We start from the raw sequence: 21282 nt of genomic DNA on the forward strand, positions 1-21282 counted from the left end.
ACAGGCGGAACTGATGTTTCCGTGCCGAACGTGGCGCGCCGCTACACCGACTCTAAACTTTATGTAACCGTGCATAATGCACATTATTGCATTAAATTATTTATTCCCCGTTGAGCAAATGTTTATCGTCTGTAATACGGATAATACTGCGGGAAGTCCTCGCGCGCATACGTTTCCCCAATTAAATGTCGCACAATAGCAAATTGCGCGACATTTAATTTTATTTCCGCGAACGGGTTGCGAGTGTTTTTTGAGCGCACGGTGTTGCTGCTTTCGAGGCGCGTTAGAGTGTTAATATTAATGCGAATATCGGATTCAGATTTTATTTTGAATACCTTGTTGCGTTCTGCAATGTTACCTTACGAGTTGAACAACAGCGACATTCGAGAAGATAAGCAAATTTACAAACTCACCTACAAAATGAAGATGTGCTTAAAAAGAGTAACCCTTTATTGTATACCTAACCATTTATACTGTACACATATTCTACGTACACTATATTTTCCCACTTATTATTTAACATTGAAAAACAAATGATTTTTAATCTAATCCTGTAAGTGTTTTTTAAGTACGTATACTGTAAACCCTGAACATTTATGTCTGACGCGATTTTTTTATTGGTTGAAACGTTGCAAACCGTAAAACTTCATGGGAGTTTATTCTATATTAAGGAAATGACATTAGTTTTTTGATATCTTTTTTTAGTTTTTGAAAATTTTTCTACTAAATAATTAATAAATATCTCATCTTCAAGAATCGCTCGAACACCAATGTCAGAGATTGACAGGATTAGGGTTAATTATGCATCTAAATTACTGTTTTCTAAAGTAGAAATGAATTGCTTTGAATAAAATTGAGAGAGAGGTTTGAGATTTTAAATTAAGTAAAATTAAGATTAGAGATGACATAAATTCTGTGCAAATTATCGAGAGAAGTAAAATAATAGCCAAGATATTACGTATAAGTAACACTTACTATACGTAGATATAGGAAGATACATATCTTGTACAATAATCTGATCGGTATCGCGCGCGCGCGGTGTATCGGTGTCGTCCATTCGCTACGGCTGTACTGGCTTTCCGTGCGCGCATGGTGATATGACTTACACATGATATTAAAACATGAGTTGAAAGATATTTCTTTACGGAAACCCGCCACGCGCACTTCAAGACATCGCATAACAGTCGTACAATTTTCTCCCAGAGACGAACGAGCGCCGATCGAGTGTAACAACGAACGCTATTAAATTATACGCGCATAATGTCATACGTTGTGCGACCGCCACGGGATATGGCTCTGGCAAGGCCTTGCCCAACGGCGACCACGATCCTCCCCGCTATCGTATACCTGTCATCGCACACGTAGACAAAGCATCCGCCACTAATCGAGGACCGCAGAGCCGCCTTTCTTCTTCGGCCGAGCAGCGCTCGAAAGACCACGAACGAAACACTAACGACTGCTGCGAGAGATTCTTCTTCCTCGAATAACGTCGGAGCATTTAGGGACTCGTCACGAGTCCTTATTCGACGCGGCTACGTGCGAACCTTCGCCTAGCAAATTTCGGTTCGTTGCCAGAGGCACTAAAATTAAATTTATATCATTTTGATGTTACGTAATCGCGAGAAATAGAATAATATGTTAATTTTAAAACAGAAAATGTTAATGCTACGAAGTTTTTTTTCGACACATTTAAAAAATGAATGAATATTGCATGTACTTTTATTATTTATGTAATAAAAAATACTTTTGATAACTTAATAACAATCTGTTTTATAATTATCTGTGAAAGAAGTTTAATTTGTTAAACAACAAATGTGTTTTGATTTCAAACTTAACGTCAAATATTTTTGTTATATTATCGTTGTTCAATAATTTGGAAATATCGCGTGAGATACAACCTACAAACACGTCTTGCTTCTAATTATACGCGTGTAAAAATAACGACGAGATAGCAATACGCTGTCGTCACTTTCGTTGCGCCACAGGAGTCGTATTCAGATTCAGTCGGGGATGCATATCAATTCGAGATTAATATCAAGACCGTGTCATGGATACGCGTCTCATCGCGCGTTCCTGACGGCACAAACGCGTTGTTCGCGTCACGAAGCGGTCCGACCGCATGAAATTGAAAGTTAGCGTGGGCCGATAGCTACCGCCCAGACCGGTCCAAGTTTACTCGTACATTAAGTCCGTGATCCGGCCTGGAGGAAATATCATTGGCCTGCGTTCGTCGAGTGCTCCTTAGCGGGATAGTGACGGGGGTGGAGATCGCTCCGAGTCTTGTACAGTCCGATATCACGAAAATATCGTATCTACGCGCCCCGGCGCGTTACAAAGAATCCAGATATATATATATATATATATATATATATATATATATATATATACTTGTCTTGTTTCGCGGTCGATACCACTACGTGTCCCGCGGTAAAGGGAAAATTCTCGCGACTTTTGCAAAAACAGGCGAGAGTTAAGAGACCCCGGGACTAAATGTCGCGTTGCAAATGGAATTTCTCGACAGTAAAAATTCCAACGGGCAAATTCCAACAAGTCCTGAAAGTCTTTGCGCACTGTAAGTGTATAGTATACGGTCTCGCTCGAGACTGTCCGTCGGCGCGATATATTTTTATGCTCAGCTTGACACATTAAGACTCCGAGATCGTCGTTTTTCGAATCGGCGTTTATTATAGTTAACGACCGATGATCTGGAACGAGACAGACAGTCGCCGAGTCAGTTTAACTGACAGTTGTTGGCGCAACCTGACCCTGATTTAAATATTTACGAAGGCAGAAAGAGAGCGTTTTCCCTTCTCTTCTCAAAGATTCTCGAGCGCGAGAGATCGTTAACGCGTGAGATGACGCGTCGAGGAAATTCCACCGAGTGGCCGTGACGAGGTTGCTCTAGAATGCGATAATTGACGCCGTTCGGTGCTCACCGAAGTTTCTTATTCCCGTTCATGTCTGATTGCAGGTCGCCGGACAATTATTAGACACAGAGTTCCAGCCGACGGTGACGGCGACGTGCAAGGGCGGCTACATGACGATCCGCGTCAACCTCAACCAGAGTTTCGTGGGCGCGGTACACGCGCGGGATCATCGGACCCCACAGTGCATGGTGTCGGGCAATGGCAGCACGCACGCCACCCTGGGCATCAATCTGTTCGCGGCGCAGGATAGTCCGGAGTACTGCGGAGTCCTTGTGAACAACGTGAGTCTTCTGTGATTATGGAAATCGCGATGCTTCAAGGGCAGCGGAATCGCGTAGCAAGAAGTAGCAGCGTCTTGGGTTTCTTGACCTCGAGTCGAGAATTAAGCAAGGAATATTTCAAACGTTTAGTTGTGAAAAAAAACTAAAGAGAAAAAAGCGTTTTCAAACAAATATTGAACAACTTGAGAGAAATTAAAAAAAAAAAAAAAAAAAATTACTAGCTAAATTTAAATTCATATTCTTCTGGTTTTTTTTTGCGCCTCTCGTTTCTTTCTCTTTCTGATGATACCTGTAATCAGCACTCATAAAAAGAACTTTTTATGATCGTTGTTGCCAGTCACGGTATATCCTGAGACCGATATTACGCTTTGACATAAGGATTGAGCGACGTAGAATTGGTTGTCATTCATCGCCAAGTAAAATATAGAATCTGTGTGGCTAATTAGTACCTACGTGACAACCTACTTGTTCTATGACAAGTGTAAAAGTGTAAGACTTAAGAACACATCACATAAAATTGATGGTTGTTCGAGTAGAAAATAGTGCAACTCATTACACACGAGTATCGTGTTTGTAGACAAAATGACATTCCTGCTGCTTCGGGACGCAACGTCTCGCAACGTTTCGCGTACGTGCGCGGACATTTGGAGAAATTAGTATTCGCGGTGATTTACGCGAAGGAAGTTCTGGAAAATTAGTTTTTTTTTTTCAAAAAGTCAACTAATTTACATTCTCCTCGGCCGCCGCGGAGACGTGTTCTGTACGGAATAAACGTGAGAATTCATCATACATGGAAATTATTGTACGATTTGCATTTGAATCCGTTTCCCTTTCCGTCGAGGAATTTTGCTTTGCAAGTACAACCTTCTCTAAGGCCGCCAGAGACTTAAAGATTTCTCAGTACAATTGCGTCTGTACACGCATAATTACGCTACTGCAAGAATTCTCATAAATTAAATTTCTCACGTCTTTCTATTTATAAAACGAAATCTTACGTAAAAAAAAAAAAAAAAAAAAAACAAGATATCTTACATCTTCTCCTATATTAAATCCTATATTAAAAAAGGCATGTGTACCAAGAAGTGCGCGTTTGGAGTCAAATATATCGCACCTATTGTTGCCTCTTTTCCGCGTTGCCGATTGGTTGGTTGCTTGATCGAGTCGAATCGAATCGGTAAGATCGAGAGAGTAAATAATAAAAGCGATTTTGAGACAGAGTTCGTCGTATATGTAGAGAAAATTAAAAACGTAACTAAAATCACGTGACAGGAAAGAGTAGAAAAACAACACGTGAAAATAACGTAACTGTAATTTATATTATATATAACATTAAATAATACATATTATACATATAATTTATTATATATTTATAATATTATACTTTATATTGTATTATATGTATTATATACATATTACAGAGTAATGTCACTGACCTCAGCCGCGCGGCCTTGGCGGGGTCACTGACCTCGGCCGCGCGACCACGGCGGGGTCACTGACCTCGGCCGCGCGACCACGGCGAGGTCAATGACCTCGGTCGCGCGACTGCGGTGAAGTCACTGACCTCGGCCGCGCTACCGCGGCGGTGTTACTGACTTCGGTCACGTGATTACGGTATATATATATATACATATTTGCGTATGTGTGTGTATTATATATAGATATAGAATATTACATATAATATATATAATATTCTCTTTTTTACCCTTTTCCCTGACTTTAGTCACGTGTTGTTTTTCCACTCCTCCCTCTCACTATTTTTTGAGTTTGACTTTTATGCGTTTTTTTCTGATATTTCTCATATGTGTATTATATGGTTTGTAAGACGTATATACTAGCTGTCATTGCGGTTGTGTTCACTGACCAACACGTTAAAATAAAAATAATAATAGCGTGCGCGTAGCGCGTTCCTGTGTTGTGCTTGTATAAAAAAAAAAAAAAGAACATAGCGGCTCGTCAAGTTTCAATTCGTGACATTCTATTCATCTCTTTGTACTCTAAGCCAGCGAGATTTTTTGATGATGTGTTGCAGCACACGGAAGAACGTTCCATTCCTATCGCTGTTAGGATACACAAGACTCTGGAGCTGGCGGATGACAAGTTTTATGTCATTACGTGCGGAAAGGCGGGCTTTAAAAATGCCAAGTAAGAATTAATGATATTCCTATAATTTATGTCAATTTGCCAAAATGACAGCGTAATGCATACTAATGGGCGCGTTTAGATCGATAATATTCACAGCACCTTCATAAATAACCAGCGGATTCTGCCAAACGACGGAGAGATAGACGTAACTCGCGTCGCGGCAAGCGAATTGACACGCGCGAAGCTCAAACATTATCTAAACGGGAAATATCATTTCCGTGATTCCTAATCGGTCATTAGCAGACGTGAATTTTCTAATCGGTCGGCTGATATTTGCCATTCGATAGTGTATTTCAACTAAGTGTGTGTTTCCGCTTTCACGACGCGCTGATTGCCCGAGGAGATAATTGAATTTATTGAGGTGTCAATATCTTGCTCGATCGACATCGAATACCGTCCGTTCAGGCGCAATTAAATATATTTTCTTGCGTGCGTGCGGATACCAGTATATTGCTATTTTTAGAGATAAATTAAATTGCTCGTTACAACTTAACACGGTATTTAGATTATTCGACAATCTGCGCGGACAATAATAGGATTCAATTAGATCCAGGAAATTGTGTCGAGAAATTAGATAAACGGAGCAACGCATTGGCAATTAACATGCGGCGTAACGCCTCGACCGCGATGTGTACCGTAAATCATTTTCTCATTTCGTGACACAAAAATGCGAACAGACGATTGGTATGCAACTGACGTTCGATGATACGACGCAAATGATAATTACATTCCTTGTCGGAATAACGTTACACACGTACGTACTTTCCGAATAAATTCTGTACTCGATCAAGCGATTTAACAGTTCAAGCATGCTGACCTGTTCGCGATTTTTTTTCTTACGCGCAATAATGTCCTGACACATCGATTGACACGTTTTCTTCGCGCTCGTTCACTCCGATCGCAGCTTCGATTAAGCTTGCGTCATCACGACGATTCTAATAATAATAAAATGTATTGCGAGACTCACACACGAGGAAATTTCTGTTTTCACAATACGACGCTTTTTGCATAGAAATGAAACTTCGCTGGTCTCGTTGCGCCTCTTGGACGGAGGTGTCAGAGTGCAAGAAGCTATATACGGTCACAACTACACTCTGCGCGCTGAGATTTCACGCCCAGACGGTTCGTATTTTATACCCTCCATTTCGTCGTTTGCCTTTACGCTCAGTCGATGCAAAGACTCCGTTAGACTTCTTCTACTTCTTTGTGAGATCTTTCGCTCGACGCATTGTTTCGTGGAACGTTTATAATTTGTAGGAATGTACGGGATTCGGGTGAAAAATTGCTTCGCGTTCAACAAACTCAACTCCAGCGTGCAGCTCATCGACGACAAAGGGTAAGCGCGTGATACATAAGTATATTTTTTGCGTCAAAACTTTAAACTTTAAATGTGTCACTCAAAATTTTGTGCGTTAACTCAGACGAGTATAGTTTTATAATTAAGTGACATTGTCTGATGACAAGAAATTTTTTAATTATACTAATGCGTTAATTATATTAATATGTATAAATTATTTATTAATATAATATATATAATATATATTATTAATAATATATGTATTCATATATATATTGATATTTATTATATTAGTTATATATCGACGTTTACATATAGGATTATTCTGCGACCTGTGCAAATAAGTACATTATGTACAGAACGATATAATTATTACGTTTTCGTTATTTTTTGTGTAATATAATTAATGAATTTCTCGTCATTGGATGAGATAAAAATCTTACATGAGACAAACCGTTTGTCTCGTCTCGATCTTAACGAACGGAGTATTTTCATTAAAACTTGAAACCGAGATCTTAGCTGCGCAAAACTCGAGCTTTTTCGTTTACTCTTTATAAGTTTTCTCTTTTGTCTCAAAGCAACTTTACAACTTTTGCAAATAGCAAGAGGTTGAGTCAAGAGAAGTTTAAATTGGTCTCAACTATATTGTAATTGTTAGGATCAACAGACCGATGCGCATTTGCAAACATTAAACATCGTAGCGTTGTTTTAATCAATCGAAATAATTTAATCTTGGTTAATAATTGTTATTCTCTTTCTCTGTTTTGTTTTTTAATCACAAAGATGTCCTGTGAAAGTTCGAATGACGAAATTCGTGTACGATCGAAGCACCGGTATAGCGGATGCCACATTGTTCTCCATGTTCCGGTTTCCTGACAGTTCAGAGGTGCATTTCCAATGCGACATCGCCGTGTGTAGAGGTAAACTGATCCGTTGAATGATTTCCCATTAGCATCTCGTCACTAAATGTAGGTTATAAAGTGACAGTTCCGCTTTTACAGCTCGTTGTTGCGTTGCGATAAATTTCCCGTTTGTTTTACGAGAGGGAAGGGATTTATTTTCACGCCCCGAATACTAAACATTACAATCTTTTCACAATAAAAAAAAAAACCTAGCAATTAACTTTTCAATAATACTTAAAATGTTAATATTTAGTCTGCTTTCGAATTTTTACATTTTATTTTTTTTCACGAAACGCGCGATAAATTTTCAAATCACGTCTCTCGACCAACAATGTATAAGAAAATTCGATCGCGTTGAAACAAAGGTTTTCTTTGTTACGAGTAATTATAATAATGAAGCAAAATGTGCACATGTTTAGGAAGCTGCGGTATTCCTGTATGCGAAGGAGATAAAGAGGAACTGATAAAGGGTGGCTCTTCCACTAACGGACAAAGTGTTAGTAGCGAAGAAGGAGTGCTGCTTGCTGGAACGAGCGTTTTTGTTCTCCAACCAGGCGAGAAACGAGGTAAGTTATCCTCGAATTAATTCTGATTAGTTCTACAGAGTTTTTTTTATAATTTTTCACGTGTTAGAAAAAGTAAACAAAATATTGTTCTCAGTAAATAGAAAAATGTTCTCTCTTTCTTTTTCTGTCAAATTTTCGTTTATCTTTGTTTAAAAAAAACGTACAAATAGAATCATTAAAGCGCGTCAAAAACTCTCGCTCTTTTTTAATCAAAACCCTAATTATAGCCGAGAGAATTAATAATCTGTAATAAAGAGATTAATAAAAAATAAATGAATATGTTACATCCGAAGAAGCTCGCGTCGCGATCTTGTTTGATATTTTAACATAAAAAATTTGCATTCATGTCGTAAATGCGTGCGGGCTTATCTTTTCTTCCCTTATTGCTCTTCCCCGTCTCATTTACGTCTTCCTCGCGCACGTCTCTCTTCACGTCATTCTGACCTGCATTTGGATGTCTCTTTGACACGCAATCTATCCAGTACCTGTCATCAAATTATGCCGTGTACTCACGCAGATTGACATAAGTGATCTTATTTCGCTTATCACATTTGATGCTTCAGTTAGATTTTTTTTCACCTAGTACCTAGCACGCAGTCCCGCATTATAATTTTCAATACTATTTTACGACTGGTGCCGTCAGCAAAATATGTTTGCAAAATTAAATTGTAAAATCAGTTACTGCAATTTGATGAAGCAAAACACATTTATATTATTACTTTTACTTTATTACTTTGTTATTACTTTTCTAAAGAGATTCCAAAGAAAATAAAAAATTTCTAATTTTTTTTCATCAATAAGATTATTACTACTTTAAAAGTAGAATAATCTGATCAATAACCAAAAATCTATTATTTAAAAAATATTTAAACTTATATTAATACTTATTATATATTGAATACTTATATTAATACTTATTATTGAAAAATACTTAAATTATTAATTTGTATTTCAGGCTTTTAATTATTTTTTCTAACTTTGGCAAAGCACTTTTTAAATTTTCTTTTATTAAACTATGTTGTTTAATGTAACCCAATTGGTTAGACACGATAAAACATTACATTACAAAATACGTAAAGTTCTTGCTGTTATATAACGCAACAAGTATTACCGCAATGTGAGAACTACATTTGTCGTTTCTTCATTTGCAGTTGTACAAACATTGTACGACGACGGCGGCGTGCATCCGCTGTGGCTGCTGTGGTTGGCGGTGGCTCTCGGAATATTATTCCTCATCATGCTCATTATCAACATATTCCTGTGTTCGGCGATGACCTGCAGCTGCACCCGTACCGACATCATCGAGAAGGAACCGTCGATCATCGAGGATTATGATCCGTACCGCAGCTGGCACGGTTCTCAATACGGGTCGAGGTTTGACTTAATAACAACTTTAAACCGAATCGCGTGACTCGCCGACAAAGCTTCTCTATTAATTGCGTCAATAATATATGATTACGCGTGTATTAACCGCGCTCGATTCAACGTACGACTTCAACTTTCGATCCGTACGACTCGGATCGATCATTGATAAGCTAATGTATCGCTGTCAGATTAAATGCAATGCGGTATAATTGTTATATATACTTTTTCTTCATAACTTTGTTCGACGATTTGAGATCACGCTAGAGAAGACTACTATCTCACTATCAAAGTGTTCGCTCTCTCTTTCTCTCTGACTTTCTAAAGTGAAGCCGTATTTAAACACAGGCAGAGTCACGATGATGGTCACAATTAATATCGCGGATTGCATATCATGACGCATGCGATGGCGTGTCTTGAACGAGATCTTTCTTCTGTGTTCAGGTATTCGTTAAACGGAAAGCAGGGCTACGCCTCCGGGGGATCTACCATGAATTCCACGAGGTCGATATCGACGAATAGCGATCACTACGCGATAGTGCACTCCCGACCAGGAAGCAGATATTCCGGTCCGGGACAGAAGCATCATCATCATCACAGAGGACCGCCGTCAAACATCGGTTCACACTATTCCGGGAAGTAACGTTCCCGTTAGCTTCGTTTATCAAAAACTAGAACTCTATTGTCTCTTCGTTAACGTTACTTCTTTATTAAAATTTTTTTTTTTTGTAAGGCATTATCTTCGCACGACACAGTCACTCGACTCAAACTCGCCGGTTCAATCCTAAAATCAAAGTGTAATGTTAGAGAGCATTGTGTAATATCGACGATTCGATGTATTAACATTTCCTTGATCGCATTATTTCAGAGATTCTGTTATTTACGATCGAATCGATCGATGATTGATTATTGGCGCTCGCCACGCACGTTGCGATGAATACAAATGATTGAGAAATACGGGGTGCGCAATATATTTCAAGGAAATGTTAAATAATATTCGATTTTTAGTTTTAGTGCTATTTTATATTCTGATGACAAATATTTGAAATTTTCCTCGCGAGAAAATAAAATTTGCGTAACGTCAAGAGTAATTACGTGCGTTTCACCGTGTTTCTCACACAGCAAACTTCCTTTGAAAGATTTTTCTTCTTTCTGCACTTGTTAATTATCGACAATAACAGTAACCGTACAGCAACGTGATTCGAAAAATGCGGACCAAGTATGTATGTTGTTAAGATAAAATTGTTTACGAATAATAAGCATGCGCGCATACATAAAACACTATGCATCTACATATCGGTATTTTTTTATACGTAGTGTTATCATTCGTGAAAAACAGTTTCGTGTTAGACTGCGTATGTATCATAATATAATAGTCATAAGCATAAGCACTAGCATTTACAAAAACTTGCGCAATATTGATCTTAAGATATATATTAGTTAAAAATGCTTTTTGTACATAAAACCATTAATCTAAAAAAACGTACGTGTGTTCTTTTTTTTTTATTTCCGTCGACAAACAATTTCCTTTGAAACCTCCAGATATATTGTACAGAAATATTGTTACGTTAAAGTAAATAACACGTAGCGCGAATAGCAAAACAATATTAGCAGTTTCTTCTTGTCAATTTGTCACACTTTATTTATTTTACAAATACTTTTTGTTTCTTTTACTTTAGAAGAATGAAACTTCGTGATTTTTTACGAACGTGTTTTGCAGGTTTACGTTCTCAGAGTAAACTGCTGTTCATTACGTATTTCAGATGTTTGTAATCACGTAATTAACTAGTGCTACGTAGTCACCTGCAATTTGATTTAATTTTTTTTCAAAAGTCAACGGCCGTAATAGTCATATAATTGCACAACATTATAATTTCTGCGGTGATTCTTGTAACAATATTATTACACGTATATCCTGAGAAGAGAGCGCACTCTCAAATGACAATCATTAACGTTAATAACTATAATTTCTATTAGAAATTTTCTTATTTTTGCAATTTCATTTTTTCAGAAATATTGTCTTTTATGCTTGAATATCTTCTCTCTCTCTTTCTCTCTCTCTCTCTCTCTCTCTCTTTCTCTTCCTCTCTCTTTCTCTCTCGTTTCACAATCTTCTAACTTACCATCTCATCTTAAGTGAGCGGAATATGACTACACGGGAGTCATCACATCTTTGTGAAACATAGTCATTACTCTCACATTATACGTAGATGGTTGAAGGTTATCTCTCACAGAAGAGCGCTCAAAGTTTTTTCATAAAAAAATCTAGGACACAGTTACTTAAAGTTAATACTAAAACATAGTTACTTAACGTTGTAAGAAAGCACTGTGCTAAAAAGCAAGGTAATATATCCATAATGAAAATAATAAATATTATGTATTTTAAAAACGATTTTTATTATTAAAAATACATTTTAGAATAAAACACGACTGAGTAGCTCGCGCAGCAGTAGACTTACATATGCCTACGCAGCGTACATGAACGCAGCTCTCTCGCTCTTAAATATTCTCTTTATAAAAAAAAAAAAAAACACGAAAACTCTCTCCTTATCTGCTTATAAATTGGTAACTGCCGATGTGTGTATGAGTTTGGTTATAGTGATTACATGAATAATTACACAAAGGAGGAGAAACGACATTATACTAGCTACAAAAATACTGAAAAATCTTCAGTGTTACGATATTTACAACAATTGATGTACTTGGTTGAAGAGTCGATGAAAGTAATAATAAAATAAAATTTTCTTTGTGTGAAACAAAAGTGTCTTACAGTTTTGGTAAAAGTAGAGATTTTCAAGATTCCAGGCAGCTAAACTCTTTTTGTCTTCTTGTGACAGAAACAATTTTCGATAAAAAGAAAAATTGTAAAAAACACAAAAAACTTTTGCGAAATTCTTTGCGACAAATATATTTCAAAAGTTTTGCAAGACCCAAGAGAGAAGTATAGACATTTATAAGAAATAAATGTTGGCTTTATGAATTATTTATACGCGAATGAATTATTTAGCTGTCTGCAAAAAGCTAAGTTTTCGTACTTTGCGATATATTTAAAATGTAATGAGAAAATGTGAAAATGATGCAACGTTGATCAAAAGGGGACTACTTTTGATATTTTCAAATAATATAAATAAAGCACATATTACTTTTACATGATTTCACAATAAGAACTCATATTTAGAATTTCGCAAAATAATGCGAATATCTCTGTTGTCTGATGAATTAGCTAGAGTTGTAGTACCATTTTTATCACTCGCGAATGATATGAGTCATGATTGATCAACGACGATGAAATCGTAATTTTTTCGCTTGGAGCTATTGAATCCCAGATTTCCCCGTGAGGAAACGCAGGACTCGACGTGCTCGTGCTATAATTAATTAAACGACAGGTACGTTCTTCATGTAAACTATTCTTAATACATGTAGAGAAAGTAGTAAAAAAAAAAAAAACAGCGTATCTTTGCTATCCCACAAAATCGTTATTCATGTCTGCTTAATTGGCTTAATAAACCGTGTTACAGATCTCCGAAGTTGAACGTCGTAGACTGTTTCGCAATTGGATGTATCGCGAAACAAAAAAAATCAAACGATCAACTCAGAAGAGCAAATGTTTAATAATAATAATATTCAACGGCTCGATGCAAAAAATGCAATTTGTATATAAAAATGTTGTTATATTAAGAATAATAATCTTTTATTATTTTATTATTTTAAATTAATAAAAAAGCAACAAATCGGTTTGATATACGTGTATGTGTGCGCATTATCTTCTCTTGAAAATACGCACACACACACACATTAGTTAAGAAATGTAATATTTTGCATAAATTTTGCACTAAGCCGTTGAATTTTATGTTCATTAGACAATTTCACTATTATATTTTACTGAGTGTTTCGTGTTTTATTGATCCCGACATCGTTATCGAGCAATATGTAGAAGAAGTTTATCTACAGAAGTGTAACGGCACGACGCACGTATATGCGTGGCGATTTCGATTTCTCGTGTTTAATGTATGTATATACCATGTATCTCTGACGACCAAATGATTTAACTGGTAATTGTGAGTTGCGTGTATAAACGTATATAGTATATTCCATACAAAATGGAGGCACCATGAGTGAACGTACATCTATTGTTGCGCTGTGCATAACAGCGTGATATATCAACGGTAATGTCAGCCTGTACTTGAGTGCTTTTGACAGATGGAATTTAGTAGACAGGCGGAGTTTAAAAGTTAAAAGCACATTAAAAATAAAAAAATAAATAGCATGTTAGTGAAGTATATCTTTAAAGTGTATAATCTGATGTAATTGTGAAAAAAATACGATGATGATTTATATGTACTAAAAAGAGCACAATTGCAATTTTGCGACATTTTTATGTTTGAACTGTGAGACTTGACTTAACGCGCTGATTTTATTCGGATATTTTTTTTTTGTTTTTTTGTTTTAATCGATTTAATGTAACGTAGGCTGACGGAACTACGGAACAGAGAAACGAAATGCGCGAGTTATTTGCGGCACATCGCGAATTTGTCCCCTAAATAAAAAAGGCTGTCTCTCTGAAGCCTGGATCTGTTGAGAGAAATTCGAGGCCATCTGTGCCATCGCAATTAAGCGCATCATTCGTGCGCTTTTAGCGAGTTTTTATATCTTCTGTGGCTCCTGAAAATAAAGTAAAAAATAAAGCGTTTGACGCAAATATATCGCAAAACCATTAAATAAAAAAATTACATCTTGAAAAAAATAAATATTTAAAAAAACTGCGTATTAATAGAGCAATTTAAATTTGTTATATCAATTGTTATATCAATTTAAATAAATATATCTTTTCTGCATTAAGAAAGCATTATTTTTTATGTACACAGGCGTATATTTTTTTTAAGTCGTCTAATTATAACGAAACTTTAAATAATTTCGAATGTTCGCGAATTTTACAGTCGTACAGATCCAGCCTGATAGAAGGGCGTTACCTTATATAATAATGGACTATCGTTTTGAATCACCGTTCGTTCGAAAAAAAAAAATTTCCGACGACCCCTTCGTTACGTTATGTATCCCATTACTCCCACATTAATGTCTCGTTAATTATAGTGACTATTTCTACATTATTTACAGAGCGTTACAAACGTTAGTAACATTTGTACGTTTCCAACTGACAATGGAGATGCTTCACTCGCCACATTCGAGATTCGTGGTCGTTGTTGAGGTCGTGAATTCAATGTAAAAACTCGCGATATATGTTTCTTAAGAACAAATTGTTATACGAGACCGTGTTATACGACCATGAAACGCGAATATCTGCACCGTATGGGTTTCTCGGTAAGGATGGATAATGAAGGGTGACGCGCAGTAGGGATGACAGTGATGGGTGAAGCATCTGGAACACAATAAATTACATCAACTGCAGCCACAACATAATCATCATCATCATCTTGGACAACATTCGTCGTTTCGCGATTCCCAGCGGGACGTCGTCCTTTGTTAACCCGTTGCCTCACGGGTTTCCTTAACATCTAACTTACCTCACTATCTTCCACAACCCTCTCGTTGCCGAGTCTCTCGTAAGGCAACGGGTCGACATTCGCCGGATTCCTCGCTCGATCGATTGCCGTCTCGAGCCGAGCGCGTTCTCGAGAACGGCCGACGAGGCCGTGTGTTACGTGATTGACAAAAAAAAAAAAAAACAAAAAACAAAAAAAAAGAATTTAAAAAAATCGAAATATTACAAACTCGCGCTACTTTACAGGGAATATGCTACAAGTATTCGTATATAGACTTTGGAGCGTTTCTCGATTTCTGAGCTCGTTGGCTCATTGGAACGCATCAGTGGAGCGAGTTCAGCGACAGCGGCGGCGTGATGGGCGGCAAGTGGTCACCGCAAGTCGGGAAGTTCGGAGGTATCGGCGGCAGGTCCGCGTGTGTTCCCACGTGTAGGATTAGATTCATGCCGACCAATATGTGGAACAGGAAGTGACAGTGGAACAGCCAGTATCCTACGAAGAAGGATACGATATTTTATCGTTTTGAGTCGTCACTCATGATACGTAACAAATTAATACGTAATAAATCTTGTTATGTATTACAAAATGCATTATTATTTATATATTAAAATAAAATTTCTTTTCTTTTTCTTGTAAATAAAATTCTGTCTGAAATTCTGTGACAATTTTACTTTCGAATGTTATTTTTTAAACAGATTTTCGGAAGACAAGCTTCTATTTTGGTTTTACTTGAAGATGTTCATGAAAAATTGATGCTGAGTCGTCAGAAGTACGTAGTAATTGATATAAACTGAAATACAAAGCGCAAGTCGAATGGTAGGTGTATGCAAATTGGTCATGCAAAACTTTCGCAATTACGAGAGCAGCTGCGAACGGAAGCAGTTTGCATCTCATCAGACTTGCGGCGCGTGAAGTTTTCAATTGTCACTGTTAACTTACCCGGATTATCCGCGCGGAAACGGAAGATGACATAACCGTTGTTGGGGACGGCGATGGTGTCCTTGGCGGGGGGCTGGTTGAATTGTCTGTGAAGGAGACCTTTCTTGTCGAGATCGAGGGCGTGCTTCAAATTGATTTTCTTCACGTTCCTGTCGGGAGAACGACCGATACCGACCACGTTAAACGCATATCCGTGCAAGTGGAACGGATGCGACAGGTTGGGCTGTTGTACTGTAACGGATGAGAGAGAATTAAAACCGATGTTTATGCAATTTTATAGAGTTAGTGTAAAAATTAAACAGTAATTAAAGGTATTGAAAAATTTTTAATTAAATTAAATATTTTCACAAGAGTATATATACAGTAGTTTTTGCTTGCGCGTTTTGTTTTATTTGACGCAGAACACGCAAAGACAACATAACTGTCATAGCGAAAGCGGACATACCTTCATCTACGAGAACCACCTCGACAACCGCATTATACGGAATGTCGACCTGATGCGTGCACATGCAATTGGCGCCGCAATCAGCCGGTCTGTTATCACCGTTGCAGAATTGTTCGGGAGGGATGTCATCGATCTGCGAGAGCGGCGGCGCCGGAGGGAACGTGAACGAGATCTCGTCGACGAGAGAAATCACATGGTCGCCGGTCGGTGCAACTACGGACACGTCGCGCAATAAATCAGAATGTTGTCAATACTCGCGCGAACAAAGTTTCAAAGTTGCGCGAACAAATCGCGAGATCAAATTATCTTCACGGAAACATCAAATCACTCAAAAAAAAAAAAAACAGACGGTAATTTTGCAACACCTTGTATATGTTTTGATCAAAACAAACCGGTTTGTATTTTCCGCGTTATTAAATCTAATTGTCTCTTGTGGAAGAAAAAAAAACGGCACTTGTATAACAAGTGTATACTTCACGAAGTACAGCGCGTAATCCTTGTAGTTACAGAAATTGCCGAAGATGTTGCATGCGGCGATGCGCACAACTCTCTCGCATATATCCCTTTTTAAACACACGTTTCTAGGGATAATCCGAGAAATGCCGTGTCTACGTCGAACAAAAATTAAACCCAATCATAACATCGCTTCTTGTTTTGCGACTTAAACCGATCATTTACGCTCATTAGCACGTTCTTACCGAGGAAGCGATTGTAGGTCTGCGGTTGGAAGACCTCTTCTGGTCTGTAAAACAGGAAGCGGAACGGCAGGAAGATCTTCACGTCGGGGCGTTGCTGCAGAAGACCCTTATCGACGGGGCGGGCGTTCTTCAATTGACTCACGCAAATCGCATCATCGCGCGGTCTGTTGCACATGGCATCCAAGGGATTAAGTACCTGAAGAAGAAACGCTTGAAAGTTCTTGTACGTTTCTTTGATATACGATAGCAAAATGAATCCTTTTTTCGAGAAGAAATCAGGTTGTCAATCCACAAGAAAGATTTTGCAATATATATTTATCTCTTTAAATGTAATATTGACAGTGTAAAGGATATTGTTTATTTGTAATTATAAAATTGCCTGTCATCTCTCTTCATTTTTGCTAAACGCTACAATTTTTCAAGTATTTCTTTTAAATAGTTTTAGAAAAAACTTAATTTCAAAGAAGAAACTTCATTAAACAGAAGAAATGCTTTTTTCAAAATAGCGCGATGTTTCTAAGAGTTAAAAAAATAATTTATATATCTAATGAAGATTAAGAGAATCTCTATTATATCGGTTGAAGATAATGTTTAAAGTTTTCTCTCACTTTTTTGAATTTTACATGTGAATTATATTAAAATAGAATCGACGTTTTATATTTTACTAAGGTATATAAACGATTATTTAAATAGTTATTAAGTTATATCTTCTCTCCGAGTTTTGTGTGTAAGTGTGTATCACAAGTTTCTTTCTGTCTGAAATAATTGAACAGATGGCAGTACATGCCGAGGTAAAATTTTACAAGAATTCAAAACCGCATGAACATTGTTTATGCAGACTTGATAAAAAACAATTTTATCTTATCTTAAAATTTGATCGCAAGGAAATATACTACGAGAACAAGCCTAATAATTCATAAGGTAGGAGGTAAGATATATGCTTACGACGCCCTGTGGAAGACCGTAGTCGTACGTAGGTGGTGCAGTAGATGGCTGATAAGGACCACGAGCGTATCGCAGAATGGCCAGCTGCTGGGCACGTGAATTTCCACATTCTCCGAGAGAACGAAGTTGGATCCAATAAGCGCCGACAGGCTGATCGGCATTTATGACGAAATCGTAACGTTCACCTATTGAAGTAACGTTAAATTGTAGATGACATTTTTTTTGTCGCGTCAATTAACAATAATTGCGCTTGACGGAGCTGTGAGAATGATATTTTTAATCGATCCAAGAGTTAATTAAAATGATTGTTTAATTACTTAAAAATCTTAAACTCTCCCACGCGTTTATTTAAGTAACATATATTTAAGTTCGAATAGTTTGACTTTACCTGAGAATGATATTATAGTGTTCACTTGAACTGGACGCACTGATTCACCATCCGTAGCAATAAGTGTAAGAGTGTGGCCTTCGAATGATATTTGCGATGGACACACCGATCCGTACGAATTAATCAAACGGAATCTGTAACGACGACCCGGAGTTATCGTGAACACTTCGAGCGGTGTATTCGTCATGAAACCGGTATTAGGATCCTGAAAAAAAAACAAAAAAACAAAAATACGAGACATGTAGAAAGACACAAAGAAAATATAAAATTGTAACGTATATTTGTCATATTTTTTCTTTTTTTTCTACGATTTGTGTAGCAAAATCTAATTTCCGAATTGAAAACTTTTTTCTGTACGATTTCAAAATGTATCTGTTTTGTTCGGAATAATATCTCTTTGTTCAAGATCGATTAATATTCTAGATGACGTACCCTGAATTGACCTTTTCCATTGATCAGCGCGCTCTCAGGTGCTTGACCGGTGTTGACTGCGAGGCGACCCGGATAGCGCTCGCTAGCGCTCTCGTGGAACCAGTCGCTGATGAGTACCACGTGCGTGGTTAAATCATAGTCATATAGATTGCTATTGGGATCCTTGCTGGGAGGCTGCCGGATTATTATACTTCCGTAGAGACCGTCTATCTTTTGCAGACCGGTGTGAGCATGCCAGAAGTGAGTGCCCTCGTTACCGGCCGTCCACTGATACCTTGATTTACATCACACACACACACACACATATGTATATATGTATAAGCCATTTTATTTTATTTATCAATCGTGATGTGAAATTCACGCGAAATGCGACACAAAATGGAGCTTTAATTTCATAAAATATTCCGATAAAGTCAGATCTCATTGTAAATGTTTCATCGAAATATCACAAGTTTTTAAATGTTTTTTTTTAAACACACTTTTCAAAATGTTTGAAACTTTTTCTCAAATTAAGGCAAAATTTCGATATATATTTCTGATTAGTATACAAAAGAATGTTGTAGGTTTTCTTTTGCATAATTTTGTGACAGTAAATTCAACAATCTCGTGCTCACCTGAACGTGTTACCCTCTTGAATGGGACACTGCGTCACGTACGGTACGCCATCGTAATACTGAGACCCTCTCTGCCAAACGCCGTGCCAGTGAATAGTGACTTCCATTCCCTCCATGTGATTTTCCACGTCGATAACGACTTTATCGCCCTGACACACCTGTATGCTCGGTCCGGGAACCATTCTGTTCGCGGTCAGAATACCTCGCTCCACTCCGTCCGCCAGGACGCATTGACATTCGCTCCATATCGAATTGGTTGCGTTTGGTGTGCACACTTGACACGCTCTAAAAATTTTATAGCAAGCTGCAATCCGTGTAATCGGAAAACATTAAAATTTCTATACATATGTGATAGCACAAAATGTTCAGCCGTTTTCTGTCACTACAAATATTTAAAAAAAAAATTGACGAAAAATAATTCCGTGTATTTCTCTTCAAATATCTCGTACAATATGCACTTACGCTCCAAGTACGGTGTAATACTCGAGCGTAAAGTGGTAGTAGCATATCCTGGGCGGTTCATTTTCACGACAGGCGCGAGCGCACTCGTCCGGCGACGAGAGCGATGGATTTCGGCGTAATTCTGCGGTGGCGCGCTCATTATAATCGAGAGGCCGCGTCCTTGGCGGCCTTATTGTCACTCCTCGACTACCGAGGTTGTCGATCCCGCCGAAACCACTGCGAAACGTTGCGCTGCTGGCCGGATGAGTTTGCACCAGGCCATGAGCCGTGGGGAAATAGGTCGCGTCCTGAGTGAAAATATCGGTTTTGATGGTGGGATTCCAGAAGGAGGCTGAAACCGACTGATCTGATGCCGCCGCGACTTGATCTGCAATAAAATATACACAATATTTTTAAATAAATATATTTTATAAACAAAAAGAGTAGAGTGAGAAATGATTACAATGTGGAAATTTTTTCAGTGCAAACTGACAAATGCGTAAACACGTGCAAAGCAATTTGTTAATTAGGATAATTTTCACGAGTAAATAATCCGATTGAAAAATACAATTTCAGAATAATATTAGAAAGGAAGTAATAAAAAAGCAAACTCTAGAATTCTTATATTTCGGGAGTAATTACGGCACAATAAATTTCCTGCTTGCAAAATGGTTAATAAATTTCTTGTTACTGATTGGGAATTTTATGCGATTCGCGTGGCACGTATCATTACTCCGTCGTAAGTTACGAGCTGTGTCGTAACTGTATCATTACGAGCGCTCTTTCTGCTTCTATTCTGTCATCGATCAGCCGTGCGAGCATACACGACGCAGAAGAAGCAGGAAAGGTTTTAGACTCGTTACGTGTAGCAATCCCGTTCCAATATTTCAATGTTCATCGAGAGAGTCGCAGAAAGCAAGTATCCAAAATACGAAGACACATTCAGGTTTTTGAAATCTCGAATCTAATGAGAATTTCTCTCGAGACTTGTGTGTGTGTGTGTGTATGTATGTGTGTACATGTAGCTAGAAAGAGAAAGAGAGAGAGAGAGAGAGAGAGAATTTCTCTTGGTCTTGTATGTAGCTAGAGTAGTCGCTTAATATTCATGCATTCGCGGTCGATCGATCGTAGCTTAGAAAATTATTCCGAAACAGTATCGGTCGCGCGTGGGCGCGGAGCGGAAATGATTTTTCAAATCAAGTAGAAAGCTGAGGTTTTCAATCGGCATAAGATCTGTGGCTTAATAAGCACAATTTTAAACAAGTACAAAAAGTGATAGTTGCGACAGTGAGATGGTATTAAGTTTGTTCTATTTTGCGCACGTGCAGAAAAAAAAAGATTGGAGAAAAAAATTTCATAAAACCAATATTACGCGATCATCTTCCGTCGACAAGACGCTAAT

The 21282-nt window shown here is 37.7% G+C and overlaps 2 protein-coding genes across 3 annotated transcripts in view; one reads left to right on the top strand and one right to left on the bottom strand.

The window, feature by feature from the left end:
* Window positions 1-12924, top strand: part of LOC109862514 — a 30962-nt gene extending 18038 nt beyond the window's left edge. The window contains exons 2-9 of one of the 2 annotated variants that reach the window (XM_020442595.1): window positions 2972-3208; window positions 5238-5350; window positions 6363-6472; window positions 6608-6686; window positions 7431-7567; window positions 7969-8115; window positions 9267-9483; window positions 9922-12924. In XM_020442595.1, coding sequence (XP_020298184.1) covers window positions 2972-3208; window positions 5238-5350; window positions 6363-6472; window positions 6608-6686; window positions 7431-7567; window positions 7969-8115; window positions 9267-9483; window positions 9922-10120 — 1239 coding nt within the window. In that variant the 3' untranslated portion in view covers window positions 10121-12924. Of the gene's footprint in view, window positions 1-2971; window positions 3209-5237; window positions 5351-6362; window positions 6473-6607; window positions 6687-7430; window positions 7568-7968; window positions 8116-9266; window positions 9490-9921 lie in introns of both variants that reach the window. The other variant, XM_020442588.1, reaches the window with a different exon arrangement.
* A 1395-nt stretch (window positions 12925-14319) lies between these two features.
* The window catches only part of LOC109862651 (laccase-like), a 42566-nt gene continuing 35603 nt past the window's right edge, over window positions 14320-21282 (bottom strand). Inside the window, exons 2-10 of the mRNA XM_020442760.1 lie at window positions 19902-20268; window positions 19440-19724; window positions 18826-19099; window positions 18394-18598; window positions 18006-18190; window positions 17061-17256; window positions 16363-16575; window positions 15918-16148; window positions 14320-15470 (exon numbers count right to left, since the gene is read on the bottom strand). Of these exons, the coding sequence (XP_020298349.1) occupies window positions 15301-15470; window positions 15918-16148; window positions 16363-16575; window positions 17061-17256; window positions 18006-18190; window positions 18394-18598; window positions 18826-19099; window positions 19440-19724; window positions 19902-20268 (2126 nt within the window). The 3' untranslated portion in view covers window positions 14320-15300. The remainder of the gene's footprint in view (window positions 15471-15917; window positions 16149-16362; window positions 16576-17060; window positions 17257-18005; window positions 18191-18393; window positions 18599-18825; window positions 19100-19439; window positions 19725-19901; window positions 20269-21282) is intronic.

Source organism: Pseudomyrmex gracilis, unplaced genomic scaffold, assembly GCF_002006095.1.
Source record: "Pseudomyrmex gracilis isolate BER0280 unplaced genomic scaffold, ASM200609v1 scaffold_10, whole genome shotgun sequence".
In the NCBI taxonomy this organism is placed as follows: Eukaryota; Metazoa; Arthropoda; class Insecta; order Hymenoptera; family Formicidae; genus Pseudomyrmex; species Pseudomyrmex gracilis.